Source organism: Stenella coeruleoalba (assembly GCF_951394435.1).
Source record: "Stenella coeruleoalba genome assembly, chromosome: 13".
In the NCBI taxonomy this organism is placed as follows: domain Eukaryota; kingdom Metazoa; phylum Chordata; class Mammalia; order Artiodactyla; family Delphinidae; genus Stenella; species Stenella coeruleoalba.
Window position 1 is genome coordinate 54,736,525 of NC_137159.1, and position 17,817 is coordinate 54,754,341.

At 34.5% G+C, this 17,817-nt stretch overlaps 1 protein-coding gene across 1 annotated transcript in view; it reads left to right on the forward strand.

Annotated features, from left to right (window-relative positions):
* LRPPRC (leucine rich pentatricopeptide repeat containing) overlaps positions 1-17,817 on the forward strand; it is a 106,461-nt gene that overhangs the window by 49,736 nt on the left and 38,908 nt on the right. Inside the window, exons 21-25 of the mRNA XM_079940860.1 lie at positions 306-436; positions 1,156-1,241; positions 2,643-2,850; positions 10,840-10,964; positions 11,675-11,781. Of these exons, the coding sequence (XP_079796986.1) occupies positions 306-436; positions 1,156-1,241; positions 2,643-2,850; positions 10,840-10,964; positions 11,675-11,781 (657 nt within the window). The remainder of the gene's footprint in view (positions 1-305; positions 437-1,155; positions 1,242-2,642; positions 2,851-10,839; positions 10,965-11,674; positions 11,782-17,817) is intronic.

A 17,817-nucleotide genomic window follows, 5' to 3' on the forward strand; every position in this document is an offset into this window, starting at 1 on the left:
AAACCTTAAAACATCAAATTTGGCATAGTGGCCTGTTTTGCAGTGTAGATAACAAATCTTTTAAACCCCACATATATATATCTTTTCCTGCTTTTTAAAAGGCAAATAAAAATACCAGGGAGCAAGGTGAAGTTAATACCATGAATCCATTTCTTTTCAGGGAGCAAGGTGAAGTTAATAACATGAATCCATTTATTTTAAAAGTACTATTAACTTTTTTTACACTCTGAACATTGAAACTAGAAATTTTATTTTATTTTTATATTAATTTCTTATTTCTTTTTCACTTCCATCCTTTATTTTAGAACATGCATAAAGCTCTTGAATTGAAAGCAAAATATGAATCAGATATGGTTATCGGTGGCTATGCCTCTTTAATAAATTTGTGCTGTCGACATGATAATGCAGAAGAGGCATTGAACCTGAAACGAGAATTGTGAGTACCCTGGCACTGAAACAAATCATCAGCATGTATGCTGATATACAGTCCTTGATGGATCATGTAGATTGACTACTACTCTCATACAATGTGAATTTAAAAAAAGAATTCTCTTTTGTGTTTTTGAAATTTCATACTATAAGACTCTTTGATTAATTACGGCTTGTTTTCAGCAAGGAGTCTTTGTTTAAGTATGATAAGACGTTCTATTCCTTAAAGCCAAAGTTTTTTTCCTCTTGATTATACAACTGCATATGACAACAGTGGTGATGGTAACTATTTCATAAAGCTTGTTAAATATTCCACTTTCTGTACTGTAGGGTAAACAAAATTCTGTCCATTTCTAAGGTATCTTTGGTTTCCCATCCTGATACATTTGCCAAATAAAAATATGTCTTTCAGGGGTATTTCAGTATTCATGACAAAGTTAGAATCACCTTAAGTGCCATGAAGCAAAAGAGTTCCTTATTAGTGTCATTTGCAGATGGAAAGATGCAATATATATGTAGTGTTAGATTTTTACTTCGTCACTTTGAATATAATTACATGTGGATTTGTATATGGCTTCAAAAATAAACCTTAACTAAATTGTAGAGGCCAATGTTAATAACAGTTCAGATTCTGATGAGTTTTTGAAAAGTGATCAAGTAGATATTGCAGTCCTTTTAACAGTTAAACAACTTCTAACATAATATAAATATGGTTTTAATTTTTAGTGACCGTTTAGATTCTTCTGCTGTCCTTGATACCAGCAAGTATGTAAGACTTGTAAAAGTATTGGGAAAACATGGCAAGCTCCAAGGTAAGCGTCAGCACATAAAGGAAACATGTGATGCAAGTATCTTGCCACTGGAATAACATGTGAATTGATATTAATGGTATATCATGTCTTGCAAAGTGCTTGAACACTTTGCAAAATTTGCATGTGAATCCAGCCAGAGCTGCATGGACAGTGTAGGCCATTAGTTTTAATGGATTGGCAAGCTTGTCATTTACATTTGCACAGCTCAGTGCTTTTTGCATTTCTGCAGCTAGTTTTTATTCGCATTGCTGTTTGGATTGAGTTTGAAGATCATGACTTACGGCACAATTTGCCTATATGCCTGCACTAATGGCTTTGTTTTCGCTTAAGAACATTAGAAGGCTGAACATAAAACCTATAAATATAACCTTTATTCAAGAATATGAATTTTGCAGGAGTCTTTGTCTTCACTTTTAATAACATTAACAAAATGTGTACTTTAATAAGGTTTTACATAGAAGTTTGCGGGGAGAGCCTAGCCGATTATATTGTTGATGTATATACTCTAATTTTCTTGTAGTTGAGATAATGCTAAACGTAATGTAATTACACTTGATAATTTTTTATTACTGTTTGCTTGTTTCTTTCTCATTGGGCTTTATTTTGAAACTCTTTTTTTAACCCCCCTCTCTTTTATTCCTAGAGAAGATTTTTAAAAAAATCTCTGTAGTCAAAAATGTGGAGAAAATATTTGATTTGAACATTGAATTTTTTCCTAGGAAGCCTTTCTAATACAAAATTCTTTATGAAGATTAGACTGCTTTTTAAAAATCATTTTCTGTAAAGCGGTCAAAACATTTTTTCTGTGCAATAATTAAGAACAACATTATAAAAATGAACTTATTCCATATCCTAAAATGTTTGTTTCTGCCTTCCTAATGAAGCTTAATGAATCTAATGTATTAACATGCAGTCTTTTGGAAAGCTTTCATTGGCTCTGCTTGGCTAATTAGTATCGACATAGCAAACAGGCCCTATCGGTATCAGACCATTAGTCTGGCTGTATATACAGTGTAAACACATCTTTATTATCTGGCCTCCTGACAAGCCATCTGCTGAAGAAACAATGGTGTGATTTAGCAGATGTTAGCTCTGAACGATAAAAGCATCCATTTAGGAGGATCTTACAGCTATAGGGCAGACAGTACAGGGTTATGTGGTGCAGAGTGGGCACACAGTCCCTATCTATAATTTGTAGTCAAAGTTGCAGGGAAATGATAAAACCATGCTATTGTGGATTTATAATTGTAGTCTCGTTTAGAAATGCAAGTAGTAATTAACTTGAAATCGGCATTATACACTAGAATTTACATTCCTGCTGGGCTTGAAATGCTGTTTTAATAGCAGTTTGTTTTCCCTACATGAAATTACCTAAGGGTCTTTTGTGCTACTTCATTGTAGATGCTATTAACATTCTAAAGGAGATGAAAGAGAAGGATGTTCTTATCAAAGATGCAACAGTCTTGTCCTTTTTCCACATCCTAAATGGCGCAGCTTTAAGAGGTGAAACTGAAACAGTAAAACAGTTGCATGAAGCCATCGTGACTCTAGGGTTAGCGAAACCATCTACTACCTTAAGTTCCCCATTGGTCACCCTATATCTGGAAAAGTAAGTTAATTGAATTTTCAATTTTAAATGTTGGCATTGAAAGAATGAATCTAATCATTTGGGGATTATACTTTGTAAATTCTCTGTAGTGCTGTGGAAGCCTTGGAGGTTATTCACCACAGAATAAGAGGACTTCTGTGGAGTAGGTGACCTATAAAATCACCAGCCGCCCTGTGGTCCTGTGGATTACTTCTCAATGGAATGATCTATGGTGATTTTTTTTTGTATAGGGAATGTGATGATATTACATGAAGCCAAATCTAGTTTTTCCCAGTTTTGAGCCTTATAAGTGTTAATTATTAATAAATATAAGAAAGAAGGATTCTCTGGGGCTTTTGATTATGCTTCATGACTGTTATTCAGGTAATGATGTGGCAGCGTCTCTTCATTGCTCCTTTCCTCCATGTAGTATTTTAATTGCATGTACCAATACAGTAGTTATTCTGGCTTCGATAAATACTGTAGAAGATGTCTCTGTGTCTTGTGGGAAGAAGATGAATTTTGTTACTAGGGTGAGATTTACTGAATTTGAAAATTTTTACATTTGGAATGTTTATGTTGGTGCCCAATTTAAGGTATTTTTTCCAGTGCAAATCATAAAGTCAACCTACTCTCTTGTAATGAGTGAAACATTTTAGTAAGATGATAAAGTATCCTTTATTCTTTTCCTTTTGTGTTTGTTTTTCTTTTCCATTTTAAAAATTTTCTCAGATCTTACCTCTTTGTCATCTCTTCCATGGCTTAATGCAATTTTTAATCTGCTTATTTTGTGATTGTGATTTTCTAATTTTAGTTTGGATGTTGCCATATCAGTGTCAGGAGAAAAGTAAAAGATAAATCTTAACGGTTCTCATATTCTTCCCACATTTCTGGTAGTTTTTCTTTATTTATTAGGGGGTATAATTAATTGAATATAATGAATGATTTAGTATTGAATTTAAAATGTGGAATAAAAACATCTCTTTTAACTAACTCTTTTTAGGAAATATGTGTACACACACATATATATATGCACACACATACATGCACATAAATGTTTTATGAAATAATTTCTTTGCCATCAATCAAAAAATAGTTTATCAGCTTAATATGATTTGGCTAAATCTTAACCTCCACAATCTCAGCATTACGTCTTTTTAAAGAAATAGTGATTCAAACAATTATTGTGTTATTGAGTTCTCATGTTCACAGCCTACTTTATATAGAAATCCTATAATTAATATGCTTCCTCCTAGAATTTTTTTGATTGTTTAAAAGACCCGTCTCTGCAAATTGCATGTGGAGCTCTGCATAGGGATTTGAAAGAAATGGGCCCAGTGCCCAGAAGAATTAGGCCCTCCTCCACCACTGGGCAAAAATAAAATAATTAACAATGAAAATGAGGCCATGGTAGAAAAAGTATCTTACAAATAGAAATACTTTGAAGACAGAGGAGATACAAAAGTTTTCCAGAAGAAGTCTGCAGATGGGGCTCATGAACCAAGGAGAACTTCCCCCAAGGGAAAATGGAAATAGCATGGGATTCAGATGTTAATGTGGAGCATACTCTGTGCTTCAGATTCTACTGTACAGTCAGAGATTTGTGTGTCTCAGTAAAATCTGACTGTCCCTGTTAATTGGGCTAGAGAAATCTAAATTAGTTTCTTTTATGATTTTTTTTTTTTTTACTACTTTCATATACAAAGAGAAATTACCTTCTATTTTTATTTGCCTGAATTTGTTTTTGTTTTTTGCTATCTTTGCTTTGCAGAGGCAGTTTCCATGACAAGATCTTCAGTTTCATCTGTCATGATAAAAAGGTTTTGTTGACTCTTTTAGAGTCAGGAGAATAATTAAAAGGAGATAAAGGAAATTTCATGTTTAGCAGAAAACAGTAGTAGCACTCCTGGTGGGGGCTAAGTTGGAGGAAAACGTTGACTTTGCAACTTATTTTCAATTGTGTTTTCCCAACTGATGGAAGATAGCTAATTAATTCAGAATCATGACAAGTGCAGTACTAGGATTAACTATGCTAGCCTGCCCAAAAGTCTACATGTATTTGATTTGATTAAATATGTTTAATCTTCAATAATATCAGGTAATTGGCCTCAGCAGGTATGAACTCATCTGGAGAATGAGGCTTTTATTCAAACTTGAGGTAGAATTATGAGAAACATTTCAGAACACTTTACAAAATCTTCATCCTTTCAAAGGCAAGCATCTTTTTGGAAAGTCATTGCAAAGACTCTGAAGAAGGCTGTCACTTACAAATTGTAATTCTAGAACAAATTTGCGAGGTTGAGTTCCTTAGAAAGATGATCTTTAAGATTCAATAGATATTAATTTTGGACTGACTTTTCCAGCATTGGATAAAACACAGGAGAAATTTAATATTGTATCAGTTTGTTACTTGGATATTGTTTTAAAAGTTTTACAGTTATGAAAAATAATACATTTTGTTTTTATTCATTTGCCAAAGGAAATCCAAAATAACAGGTTTGCAAAATTTTGAAGAACTTGTTAAACTAATCTGATTTGTATTATCAAAATAATACTTGCACTGAAAAGAAGTTTGCTGATTTGAACAAAATTTTCATGTGTTTCATTTACACTGGGACTGTTCTGTAAGACACATGTCTACATGTAGTCCACATGAATGTTAAACATTTTCCTTTGTAACTACTTAAAAAAATTTTTTTAATTGAAATCATGCCTGATCCAGAAAGATGACCTGGATCCTCCATATTAAGGAAGAAAGAAATGCTTTAAAATAGGTTAAAAGAGCTTTTGATTAGTCTTTATGCTATGATAAAGGAAATAAAATTAATGAAATTTGGGCCATTAGTTTTTAAAGCATAAAAATTTGTATGATGCAGTTTCAGATTCACTTGTATAGCTGATCCATTTTGGTTTCATTTCATATGAAAAATATCTGAAGCTGTTTAACTGGATTATTTAGTGCAAATGATCAAAGAATCTTTAATTTCTGCTTTCCATTTAGGATTTTTCTGTGCTGATTTGTGCTATAATCTGTATATACCCACATGCATTTCATTTAAGTGAATCATGGACTTTGTCCATATAATCCTCCCAGAACTCTTGCTAAATTAATCTTGAGTTCTTCATAAAGGTCACAATTTCTGTAAGATGAACCTATACCAATACGTTTTAAAACTTACTGTAACACTTCAATATGTTGCAGAAGTGGGAAATACACTTTTTATAATGCTGGTTATTCTGTCATATATACTCCCCTTTAATTTTGGCATCTTCATTTGTACTGGATACTTTTATTATTTGTGGGAATGCTCGCCTTCTAGAGTAAAACTCTTTATGTGCTGAAAGGAAATTAAGGAGGTTTGGCTCTTTTACTCCATTATTGCAATTAAGAATTTAGCATCATCAGTGCCAAAGGACAAAAGTGGTTCATTTGCCCTAGGGGGACAGGACAGTGATAAGATGATTTTTCGTCAAGGATCATTGGGTCGTAATTAAGTTACATTCATGGCTATTGCTTTTTGAAGGATGATTGGTAAATGACAGGCTTCATGTGCTTAGTACGGACAGTGTTCAGTAGGGTTTTTTCTCCCTCTGTCAGAAAATCCTGTTGAGCCTGATAATGTAAATGTGGCATTTTATTCTGAACAAAAGAGCAGGGAAATGAGCTATCTTGTCTAATCATTCAGTTGTTTAACACTGACTTCCAGTTTAGACTCAATTGGCTGGAAAGCACTTGACATGTGAAGTTAGTGCTGTTCCGAAAGCATGTTTGAGTAAATTTGAAAGTAAGTGACAGCTAAATTGTACCTAGGGAAATTACAAAGCCTTCAACACAGTTAATTTTTTTGGGAGGATTAGTTGTAATTGCAACACTAGTCTCCTTGAAGATTCCGCATTTATAGATGATGAACAGAAAAAGAAACATTTAGCTCTTTCAAGGGCTGGTTCTCTTCACAGAATAATTTTTGTGAAGTCGATGGTTTCTCCTGAATTGATTTCTTTCCACACTGAACATCTGCTTAAGATTTATAGAATAGTCAGTTTTTAGAGTGTTAAGGTGTTTTTTGTTTCCCCCTCCCTTGTTTTGAACTTTTTTCTCCCCTAAAGCCCCTCTTTTCTCCAGTGATTTCAGATTTTGAGAGCTTTTCAGTCAGTAAGCTCTTTAGGTAAATCGCCACTTCACTAACACTTTATGCATAATGTTGAAGCACTTTATTCCAATTAAAAAATTAATATTTGTCATTTAAAATTTTGATTAAATTGGAAGTTATTTGCTATAGGTAAGGAGACTAAGTTTAAAGCTACCAGTAGGTAGATAGTTGTCACTGGTTGTTCTTGTTCAAGATTGTATGAAACACATTTGTGATTTTTACAGTTATATATAAAGGAATTTGAGTTAGGAGGACTTTGTTTTCTGGTACCTTTAAGTAGATAGTTTTATGATCAGCCTCATATAAATGTTATGTCCAGGGTTTGTTTTTCTGTCAATGACATAAAGCATACTTTCATTTCATAATAAGGACTAACACAAGAGGTAACATCAGATTTGCCATGTTCTTATTGGACTCAGTCTATTATATATATGTGTGTTCTTAAAATTTAGAATTATAGAATCTTCCTTTCCACTGTTCTGTTTTTATTTCATAGGCTCCCAGAATTTTGATAAAGGCTATGTTGAGTTAATTTACATCAATCAAAAATATTTTAAAATGATTGATTACTTTTTATTAGCATGTATAGTTTTATTTATGAAAATCACTTTATGTATATCATTGAAATACTTTGGGAGGGTGTCTAGTCGTTGAAAATATCACAGTGGATTTTTCTTAGAGATAATAGTATGTTATAGAGTTGATTTTCACTTAGTATTATTTGAGGTTTGTGAAAGCAGTGGCTAAATTTTTATCAGGATTGGACTTTTAAAAATTTGTGACCCGTTTGTATATAAAGCTTTAGGAATTATGCGTGTATACTGAAATAAGCATGGAGTAAGTTTTGAATCCAGAATTAATGTTTTCAACAAGATTTCTTCAAAAGATTATTATTTTAGAGTAGAGTTTTAAATCAGTTCTAGTGTTTTAAAGTGTACAAAGGAAATCACAGAATCATTTTAGGTCACAGAAACTAGAATTACACTGATTGATAAAGTCTTCCCCCACATTTTGGGTATAAGGCAGTTTCCACCTTTTCCCATTTGATATTTTACTGCACTTACTGATTTCATCCAGCCTAATGAAAGTGGTATTTTCATGTGATGATTTTTTCTGCTGGTGTGAAACATTTGAGATGATGAACCTAACAAGTTCAAGTTCATAGAACCTCGCGTTAGAGTATTAGAACTGGGAGGGAACCCAAAGGTCCTTGAGTTCAACTCTTGTGATAATCTGCTTTCATCACCACTTCTAGAAATGTCACACTGCTGTAGCCAAGCTGCATGTAGTACTTATCAATTGGGATTGAAATTCAAAAGTCCTATGCGTATACAACTATTTTCACAGTAATGTGAATTTTATATACTTTCTCATATTTTTCATTTCCCTCACCCAAAGTTTTCAAGCTTTAATAGGAAAGATTAATGATGACATCAAATCATACGAGGCGTGGACATTTTTATCTCTTTAAAGTGACGTGATCCAACCAAACACAAGTCAGAATGTAGATAATAAGGACTGAAAAGAAAGGACTAGACCTTAGTTCATTTCTATTATCAGTAAGCACACTTTGTACAAAATGTTTCACTATAGATTTCTAATTCATTTTGTTGGCAACCTGGGGTCAGTGACATTGTTACTTAAAATTACTAACAAATATATATGAATTATTTCCATTTTGCTATACTTGTCTTTTCTGTTGTTGTTCTGAGCATGTATAATCTTCAGAAGCATATATTTGGAGACCAAAGACTATTAACATGTCTCTTTGATTGACAGAACAATTATTCACTCATTTATTGATAGCTTTGACCTAATGTAGGGAAAATACAATTGAGACAATATTATCCTAGTTTGGAAATTGATCTGAAAAAGCAAATTATACTGCTTTTTAAAAATCAGTGTGTGTTAGTTTTTCTCTTAAATATTTTGGTAGTTTTCCATTAAATGGAATTGTAAAAAGGTAATAACTTGTATCTGAAGCAAGGGAAAATACTGATTATATAAAGCTTTATATCATATGTGGTAGCATTTCTCTTGTATGACAGTAATCTAGCCTGCAACATCTACTTGCAGTTTTGAAATTAACCTGTAATTTAGTCTTCACCCCAAATGACAAAAATTCAAATGACTCTGTGGGGTGCCGGAAGATGCACTGTAAACAGGGCTTAGTAAGGGGATAAGGTAGAGTTCTGTCAGGATAGGCTCATTTTCACTGTGTCAGTATTGTAGTAAAATTAATGCTTCTTCATGATATTTTACTTTTTAGTACAGTTTAAAACCTTAATCTAGATAAAATGGTAATTCAGTCTAGGGCAACATAACATTTGTATAATGAACCAAAATGTTAGGGCTTCAATGGAAAATTTTAAAAGGCTTTCTTCCTTTTGAAAACTGTTGCACATGTGAGAGAAATGTGTTTTCTCCACAAAGATTGTCACTGTTATCGCTACTTGTACTTTGGTCCATGTCTCTAACCATGCTTCTTTTTTAAATACATTTCATACTTTCTTTTCAAAAATCTTTAATTTCTTATTCCATATTACACCACCTTATTAGGTTAAACAAACAACATTGCTTTTAATAGAGCATAATGTATAATTAGATGTACTCAACTGAAATGGGGGAGAGTCCAGGGACCTGATGACAGTGCCTTTCTCTGTTTACCTGGTGGCCTTAGGCTAATCAGTCAATCTCTAGATGCCTTAATTTCCTCATCTATTTAAAAATAAAGGAAGGTGGCAAGTAGAATTGGATCACATAATCTCTACAGCTTTTTCAAGGTCTTAATAATTTCTCATACTGTCATTTTCCAAGGGAAATAGTAGGTTTTGAGGACACAAAAGAATGTGTTTCCACACTCTTATTTAATAAACTGACTTAATGAAAATATCTTTTTATTTTAATTAATTAACCACATAAGAGAAGCTTCGATTTTATAATTGGAAATAATTTTTAAAAGCTTACCCTCTTATGAAAAGCTTTTAAAGAGTTCTAGAATTCACCAACCCTAAGAATATCCTAGGTTTAGCAACAGTAAGTTTCTATATGTATGAATCCTAAAGTTACTTCTTCCTGGGATTTCCTTGTGGCACATGGTTAGGAATCCGCCTGCTAATGCAGGGGACATGGGTTTGAGCCCTGGTCCGGGAAGGTCCCACATACCGCGGAGCACCTAAGCCCGTGCGCCACAACTACTGAAGCCCGAGTGCCTAGAGCCTGTGCTCCGCAACAAGAGAAGCCACAGCAATGAGAAGCCCACGCACTGCAACGAAGAGTAGCCCCTGCTCACCACAACTAGAGAAAGCCCACGTGCAATGACAAAGACCCAACGCAGCCAAAAGTAAATTAAAAAAAAAAAAGTTAGTTCCTCCTTATCTGGAGAGGCAGCAGTATGAAACATATGATGAGAAAGGTGAAAGTGCTTGAAAAGTTCTTGATGACTGTTGATGGACATTTAATAAAGTTTCCCAAATCTGGAATTATTGAGGACCATAAACACAAAGTAGTTGGAAAAAATATTTGACAGTAGTCCTTGTTTTTAGAATAATGCATTCTTATAGCAATTTATATATAATCTGAGAGAATGCCTTCATCTTTTGGACTTTTTAATAAGTACCATTTAGCAAGCAAAATAATAAAAGTTGAAGCAGGGAAAACAGGGAACCACTAATGATGTCTGTACTCTGAACATTGATTTTTATATAAGGATTGTTTCTTGTATTTTTTTTTTCCAATTTGGCTTCGTGGTATTCTACCTTAAATAAAACTCACTCGTGTACCTTTTGACTGGTCATTGTATAGCTCTCAAATTAATTAGATATATTTTATTCATTGTTAATATTTTGATGTTTCCAAGGGATGACTTACCTACTGCTCTTGAAGTCACGATTGACTGCTATAAAAAGTATAAAATACTACCAAGGATTCATGATGTCCTATGTAAACTGATAGAGAAAGGCGAGACTGATCTAATTCAGAAAGGTTAGTCACCTTCTAATTCGTTAGTGTTGTTAGTTTTCTTTTTTCCCCTCTTGCTTATTTAATCTTAATGTGTTGCTGTGAAGAGAGAATTTAACAGGAAGGCAAGCACATCCAGAGAAACTTTGTTACACTTTTGAGTTGAAAAATATCAGGTATATTTTTAACATTATAAATGTACTTGATTTTAGTAACTTCATTTTGAAAAGTCACCCCTCTTGTTTTTTGTGTGTGTGTGTGTCTGGTACGCGGGCCTCTCACTGTTGTGGCCTCTCCCGTTGCGGAGCACGGGCTCCGGACACGCAGGCTCAGTGGCCATGGCTCACGGGCCCAGCCGCTCCGCGGCATGTGGGATCTTCCCGGACTGGGGCACGAACCCATGTCCCCTGCACCGGCAGGTGGACTCTCAACCACTGCGCCACCAGGGAAGCCCCTCTCTGTTATTTTTTGGTCCGCTTCTTGATGATCTGCCTTTGTGAGATTTTCAGCCTTATCCTCACCAGTTCTCTTTGAAGCTAGTCACAGGTACTTAATGTCATAAATGTATGCTGTTACATAAGGAATGTGACAGAAAATTGGTTGATTTAGCTATAACCTTTAAGTTATTCTAAATATTTGTTTTAAAGTTTTCTTGTATTTGTTCAGAACTCTTCAAGTGATATAGTGTTAGTCTATATTTTGTCTTCTAATATATTTTCTTCTTTCCTCTCTAGCAATGGACTTTGTGAGCCAAGAACAAGGTGAAATGACTATGCTGTATGATCTCTTCTTTGCCTTCCTACAAACAGGAAATTACAAAGAGGCCAAGAAGATCATTGAGGTATGATTTTAACTCCAGTATTCTAATTGTACAGCTATTTAGACTCTTAATTAGAATATGTTTACAAATTTTAACCTTTAATTACACATGTTCTGATTCATGTTAATATAATTCAGTCTCAATAATGTGGGGTGAGAGGGAGAGACTCGGCCAGCTTCTTTATTGTATATAATTACAGTTCAGAAAAGGCAGCCTGGTTGTATATTGAATTTGTTTCTTCACTTTGTTAAATTCACTGTTATATATCAAAATGATATTTGCATATTAAATCTTGGATTGTGGAACAATTAAATTAAACTGGCATTCCTGTGTGTAAAGTTGCTAATCCTCTTTGCCAAGGAATTCTTTGTTCTTAAAAGCAGTGGAATTTAATTTGCTGCAGACCATGCTCAGATTTATTTGTAATGCTTGTCTATAAGTTAATCAGCCAAACAAGTGCTGTCTGCAGGTGTTTGGCATTTAATTTAAAATTTCTTCTTTTTTTTCACTATGGTAAGCAGCTTACGGGAAATGGTAGGTGACAAACCTGGGCTATTTAGGATTAGTATATTTTATCTAGGCTTGATTGAAATTTTGCTTACTGAAATTGATAAGTCAAAGGGCAACGATAAAGTCTGTCCAAATTGTGATTAATTTCACTATTAAACAATTCTGTATCTCCTAAAAAAATCATTTCAGAGAAGATGGACCCATCGCCTTAAGAAATATTACTTTTAGTATGAGTAAAATAAACTTGTGAATACATCAGTAATCATTTTTCTCTCAGATATACTTTACTGTTACTCCATGTCTTTTCCCAAAAGTGCCGATGGTGGACGAGACATAAAGGTGGTGTTTGGCCTCCTTGTTTTTATGTTGATGACTGCTTATAATGGATTTGAAAATAGAGGCACACATCCCAGAAAATTATTAGTTTCTCTTGACATTTTTCAAAGAAAAGTCTAGTATGAAAAAGGACTGTGAAATTAATTCAGAACTTTCTTATATTTCTATCTGTCTTTAACTCAATCTGTCCTCCTGTCGGAGGGAAGTGTGGAGTATGCTGTCTTGGACAGGTGCTTCTATAGCTCGAGTAGTTCATTTGTATTTTCTAGAAAATGTTATAAATTCTCTCATCGAAGGTGCACAGTGTATGTATCTGAAAATGAGAGAAGCTGTCTGCCTGTTGAGTTCTGTACTCTGTATGCATGTTATCAGTATTAGTAAGGCACTGATCAGAGCAGAAATAAAGCTCAGGTATTCAGATAATAGTGATTAGAGGTTCTACAGCAGGAAATCATGCGGCTCTCTTTGTGTAATAAGCAAGACATAATAGGAAGCACAAAAGGCATGAGTGGGTTCTCCTTCTGTCATCTACTTGCTAGTGTGATAATAAATAAGTTACTAAACCTTTCTAAGCTTCCTCATCTCTAAAAGGGAATATAGTATCTTTCTTTAAGATTCAATCACATAATGTATGTAAAGCAGCTTGCATGTTTCCTGGATTATGGTAGTAATCAATATTATTAATTCTCTTTGCCCCTTAAAGGTAGAGATTGTGTTTTCTTCATTCCACATAACTCACAGTATGATGCTTAGCATAAGGTGCATGTTTGTCACATGAATAGGCGAGAGGAGGCTGCATCTTAATTACTTTAAAGCTTTGCCAATGTACAACATCATTGAGTGTAATCATTTAGGAATGGCTGTCTACTGATGACACAGTTTTTATAGTGAATGTGTACAGAATTGCTTAAAGGATACAGAATAGCTTTACAGAATCCCTCTGCAGTACCCTAGGGTAGGACAGCAGGGTGTGCAATATATGGAAATATACTGAAGCACGTTTTTAGGGGGTTTTTTGTTTTTTTTAATGGTTAGTTGGAATTGAATTAAAGTGGGAACTTGATTTTTTTACTATTAAAATTCAAGACCTGGAGTTCTCTCTTGTGGTTTTCTGAGGATTATTGGAAATATTAAAAGTAATGAAAATTAATAAACTAGGACTGTATCACCATATGAAAGAATATTATAAATACTGAGGAACATTTTTATTATTCCCCCAAACACAATAGTGTCTTATCAATGGGTAGATTCACTAGAGTTGAATTTCCAAAGCAAAATATACAATAAAGCTTCTTTGTATTTGAAACACTGTGGGAGATAAGATAAACCAAGTCATACAAATGGTCTCATTAAGTAAAGAAAGAGACAAGATTCAGTGTATAATATGACCTGTGCTTTTAAAATGAGTTGGTATACATACATATATATAATACGTTTTAACATAGTTTTATATTTTAATTCTACCCATGGATTATTGCAGGAGGGTGGAATTATAGCTGGCATTTTGCTATATACTTTTTTGTATTTTCTGAGTTTTCAGTAATGAGCATATGTATTCTTATTGTATATATACTCAGAAAGAGTGTTATTTTCTAGTAAAAGAGAGAGAAAAGTAAATAAGACTTACATCCACCCTCAAGGAGCTAATGTGAGATTAATATGTGAAGATAATGTCTATATAAGACTGAGAAGTGTTGACTGCTGTAAGAAAAATACAAATAGTTCTGAGAGTTCAAGAGAGAAAGTTATTCCCAGTGTAGGAAATTAGGTAAGACTTTATTGAGAAAATGGGGTTTAGGGTGTGGCTTGATGGATGTGGTAAGTCCTGTTCACGTTTGGGAGTTTGATAGGGTTGGGCAATGTATTAAAGGTATTAGAGGTAGAACAAAGAAGTAGAAAAGGGAAGTCTCTAAGTAGTTCCTGTTTTTTCTCCAGCTTCATTGAGATACAAGTGATATTTAACATTGTATAAGTTTAAGGTGTACAACCTGTTGGTTTGATATACTTATATATTGCAAAATGATTACCACTGTAGTGTTAGTTAACACCTCCATTACCTCATGTAATTACCATTTCTTTTTTGTGGTGAGAACATTTAAGATTTACTCTTAGCATCTTTCAAGTATATGAGAGTGTGTGTGTGTGTGTGTGTGTGTGTGTGTGTACGTGCACGCTGTATTGTTAAGTATAACTGCCATGTTGTACGTTAGATCCCCAGTACCTGTTCGTCTTAGAAGTGGAAGTTTGTACCATTTGACCAACATCTCCCGTTTCTCCCCACCCCAAGACGCTGGCAACCACCATTCTATGCACTGTTTTTAGGAGTTCAGCTTTTTTAGATTTCACATGTAAGGGATATCATACAGTCTTTCCATGTCTCTGTCTGACTTATTTTCCTTAGCATAATGCTTTCATGGTATATCTTCATTGTTGCAAATGGCAGAATTTCTTTCTTTCTCATGGCTGAATAGTGTGTGTGGTGTGTGTGTGCGCGTGTGTGTATGACTTGCAAATATTTTCTCTCATTTCTTGGGTTGCCTTTTAATTTTGTTGATTGTTTCTCTTGCTGTACAGAAGCTTTTTAGTTTGATGTAGTCCCACTTACTTATTTTTGCTTTTTTCACTTATGCTTTTGTGTCTTATCCAAAAAATTGTTGCCAAGACCAGTATCAGGGAGCTTTTCCCCTGTGTTTTGTTCTGGGAGATTTATGATTTCAGGCTTTATGTTAAAGTCTTTAATCCATTGCAAGTTAATTTTTGTAAGTGGTGAAAGATAGGGGTTTAATTTTCTTCTACTGCATGTGATTATCTAGTTTTCCCAATACCATTTATTAAAGAGACTGTCCTTTTCCTGTTGAGTATTCTTGGCTCCCTTGTCAAATATTAGTTGACTATATATGTGAAGGTTTATTTCTGATTCTGTTCCATTGGTCTTTGCTTCTGTTTTTATTCCAGTACCATTCTGTTTGATTATTATAGCTTTGTAGTGTAGTTTTAGGAAGTGTGATGCCTCCAGCTTTGTTCTTTTTCAGGGCTGCTTTGGCTATTTGTGATCTTTTGTGGTTCCATACAAATTTTAGGATTGTTTTTTCTATTTCTGTGAAAAATGCCATTCAGAATTTTGATAGGGATTTCACTGACTCTATAGATAGCTTTGGATAGTATAGACATTTTAACAATATTAATTCTTCTGATCCATGAACACGGGGTATTTTTTCATTTATTTATGTCTTCAGTTTCTTTCATCAAAGTCTTACAGTTTTCAGTGTACAGATCTTTCACAACCTTGGTTAAATGTATTCCTAGGTTGTTTTTTTTTTTAATCATTTTGCTCATCTTGTGAATGGTATTTTATTTTTTTCAGATATTCTGCTAGTGGATAGAAATGAAACTGATTTCTATATGTTGATTTTGTATCCTGCAACTTTACTGAATCCGTTGATTAGTTCTAATAGTTTTTTGGTGGAGTCTTTAGGATTTTCTGCATATAATATCTTGTCATCTGCAAACAGAGTTTTATTTCTTTCTGATTTCTTAAATAGTTCTTTCATCCTGGGGTATAGGATTTATAGGAAGTATTTTGTAAGGGTAGATTGTTCCCAGAGACCCTTCAATATCAGAATAAGCAGGCTTGAGTTCATGCAGAAGACAGTGAACTCTCAGCAGTGTTAGAAAGAAATTTATACTAGCAGAAGAATGTGTGATAGATGAAAGGGGGTTGGGGACAGTGAGATTAATAGTATCTGAATTAGGATAGTGGTTGTAGGGGTTTTGTTGTTGTTTGCGGTACGCGGCCCTCTCACTGTTGCGGCCTCTCCTGTTGCGGAGCACAGGCTCCAGACGCGCAGGCTCAGCGGCCATGGCTCACGGGCCTAGCCGCTCTGCGGCATGTGGGATCTTCCCGGACCAGGGCACGAGCCTGCGTCCCCTGCATCGGCAGGCGGACTCTCAACCACTGCGCCACCAGGGAAGCCCTGTTGTAGGGATTTTTAAGATACTTTACTCAGTCATCTCAAATGATATCTAATAATTGAAGGATAGTGACCTTAGCAGAAGGTATGGTGAATTAACAGAGGCATAATATCATCTAAGCTCTGACTTGAGAGAAACTAAGCTCTAACTTAGATCTGATACAGCGTCTCCCATCATGAACCCTTATAAGTTGGCATTGGCAGATTTCGTCACCTAAAACTTCCTGGATGAAGTCCTTTAACTAAGGTGGTTGATAATATTTGAGTGGCTTCCCAGTTTGACCAATTTCCCCTCCTTCCATCCCTCCCTCCTGCCCTTCAATAAATAATTATGGCTCACATCTTACAGTCTTGTTCTAAAGATAGACCTTAAAAAGATGAATCCATAAAATGCAATAATTGCTGTAACGGAAAGTGCTGTAGAAAGCATCTGTTTCAGACTAGATCTTTCTGAGGAAGTGATGTTTGGGATGAGAACTAAAGGATGAACTGGGAGCCAGCCACATAAAGAGTGGGAGCAAAAGCATTTCACTTAGAGGGCACTGTCTGTGCAAAGGCCTGAGAAATTTTGTTATGTTTTTATAGATGGTACCTCTTTTATGGTTCATAGTAGCAAAGATTTGGACTAAAACTCAGGCCTCCTGAGTTCTAGTCCCATGCTTTTTTGCTAGAAATTATGATAAAATAGAGTGGTATTTCTTTGTTTTAAAAAAAAAATGACTTCATTCTTTCGGCCAAGTGTCTTTTAAGGTACTTCATTCACCTCCCAGGAAGGAGGTGTTGCAGGTCATTTAAATAAATTAACAGTTTAGATCATTCATTTTGTGTATTAAGACTGGAGATTAAGTCCAGGGAGAGATGATAAAAACAAGTACAAAAAGTTAAATAATGACATGAAATGTTAAGTAACCATATTAAAGGTTTCTATAAAGCATTATATTATTTAATTTTATTCTTAATCCTTTGAGCAGTTCAGTAATCACTTACTGATTGCCTGCCATGTGCCAGGCACTAAGTTCTCAGGATACAAACACAAAGATGAGTAAGAGTCTGCTTTAAACTTATTTAGCATTTCTTTTTCTAACCTCATCCCTTGAGGTTCAAACCTAGGTTACAAGTTAACCAATATTGGTAACATTTTTATACTTCTCAAATGATTTTCATGTACATCTTCACGTGAGCCTCACATAACAACTAATTAGGGCAATGAAACTTCATTCAGTTCAGGGTGTGAGTGTGG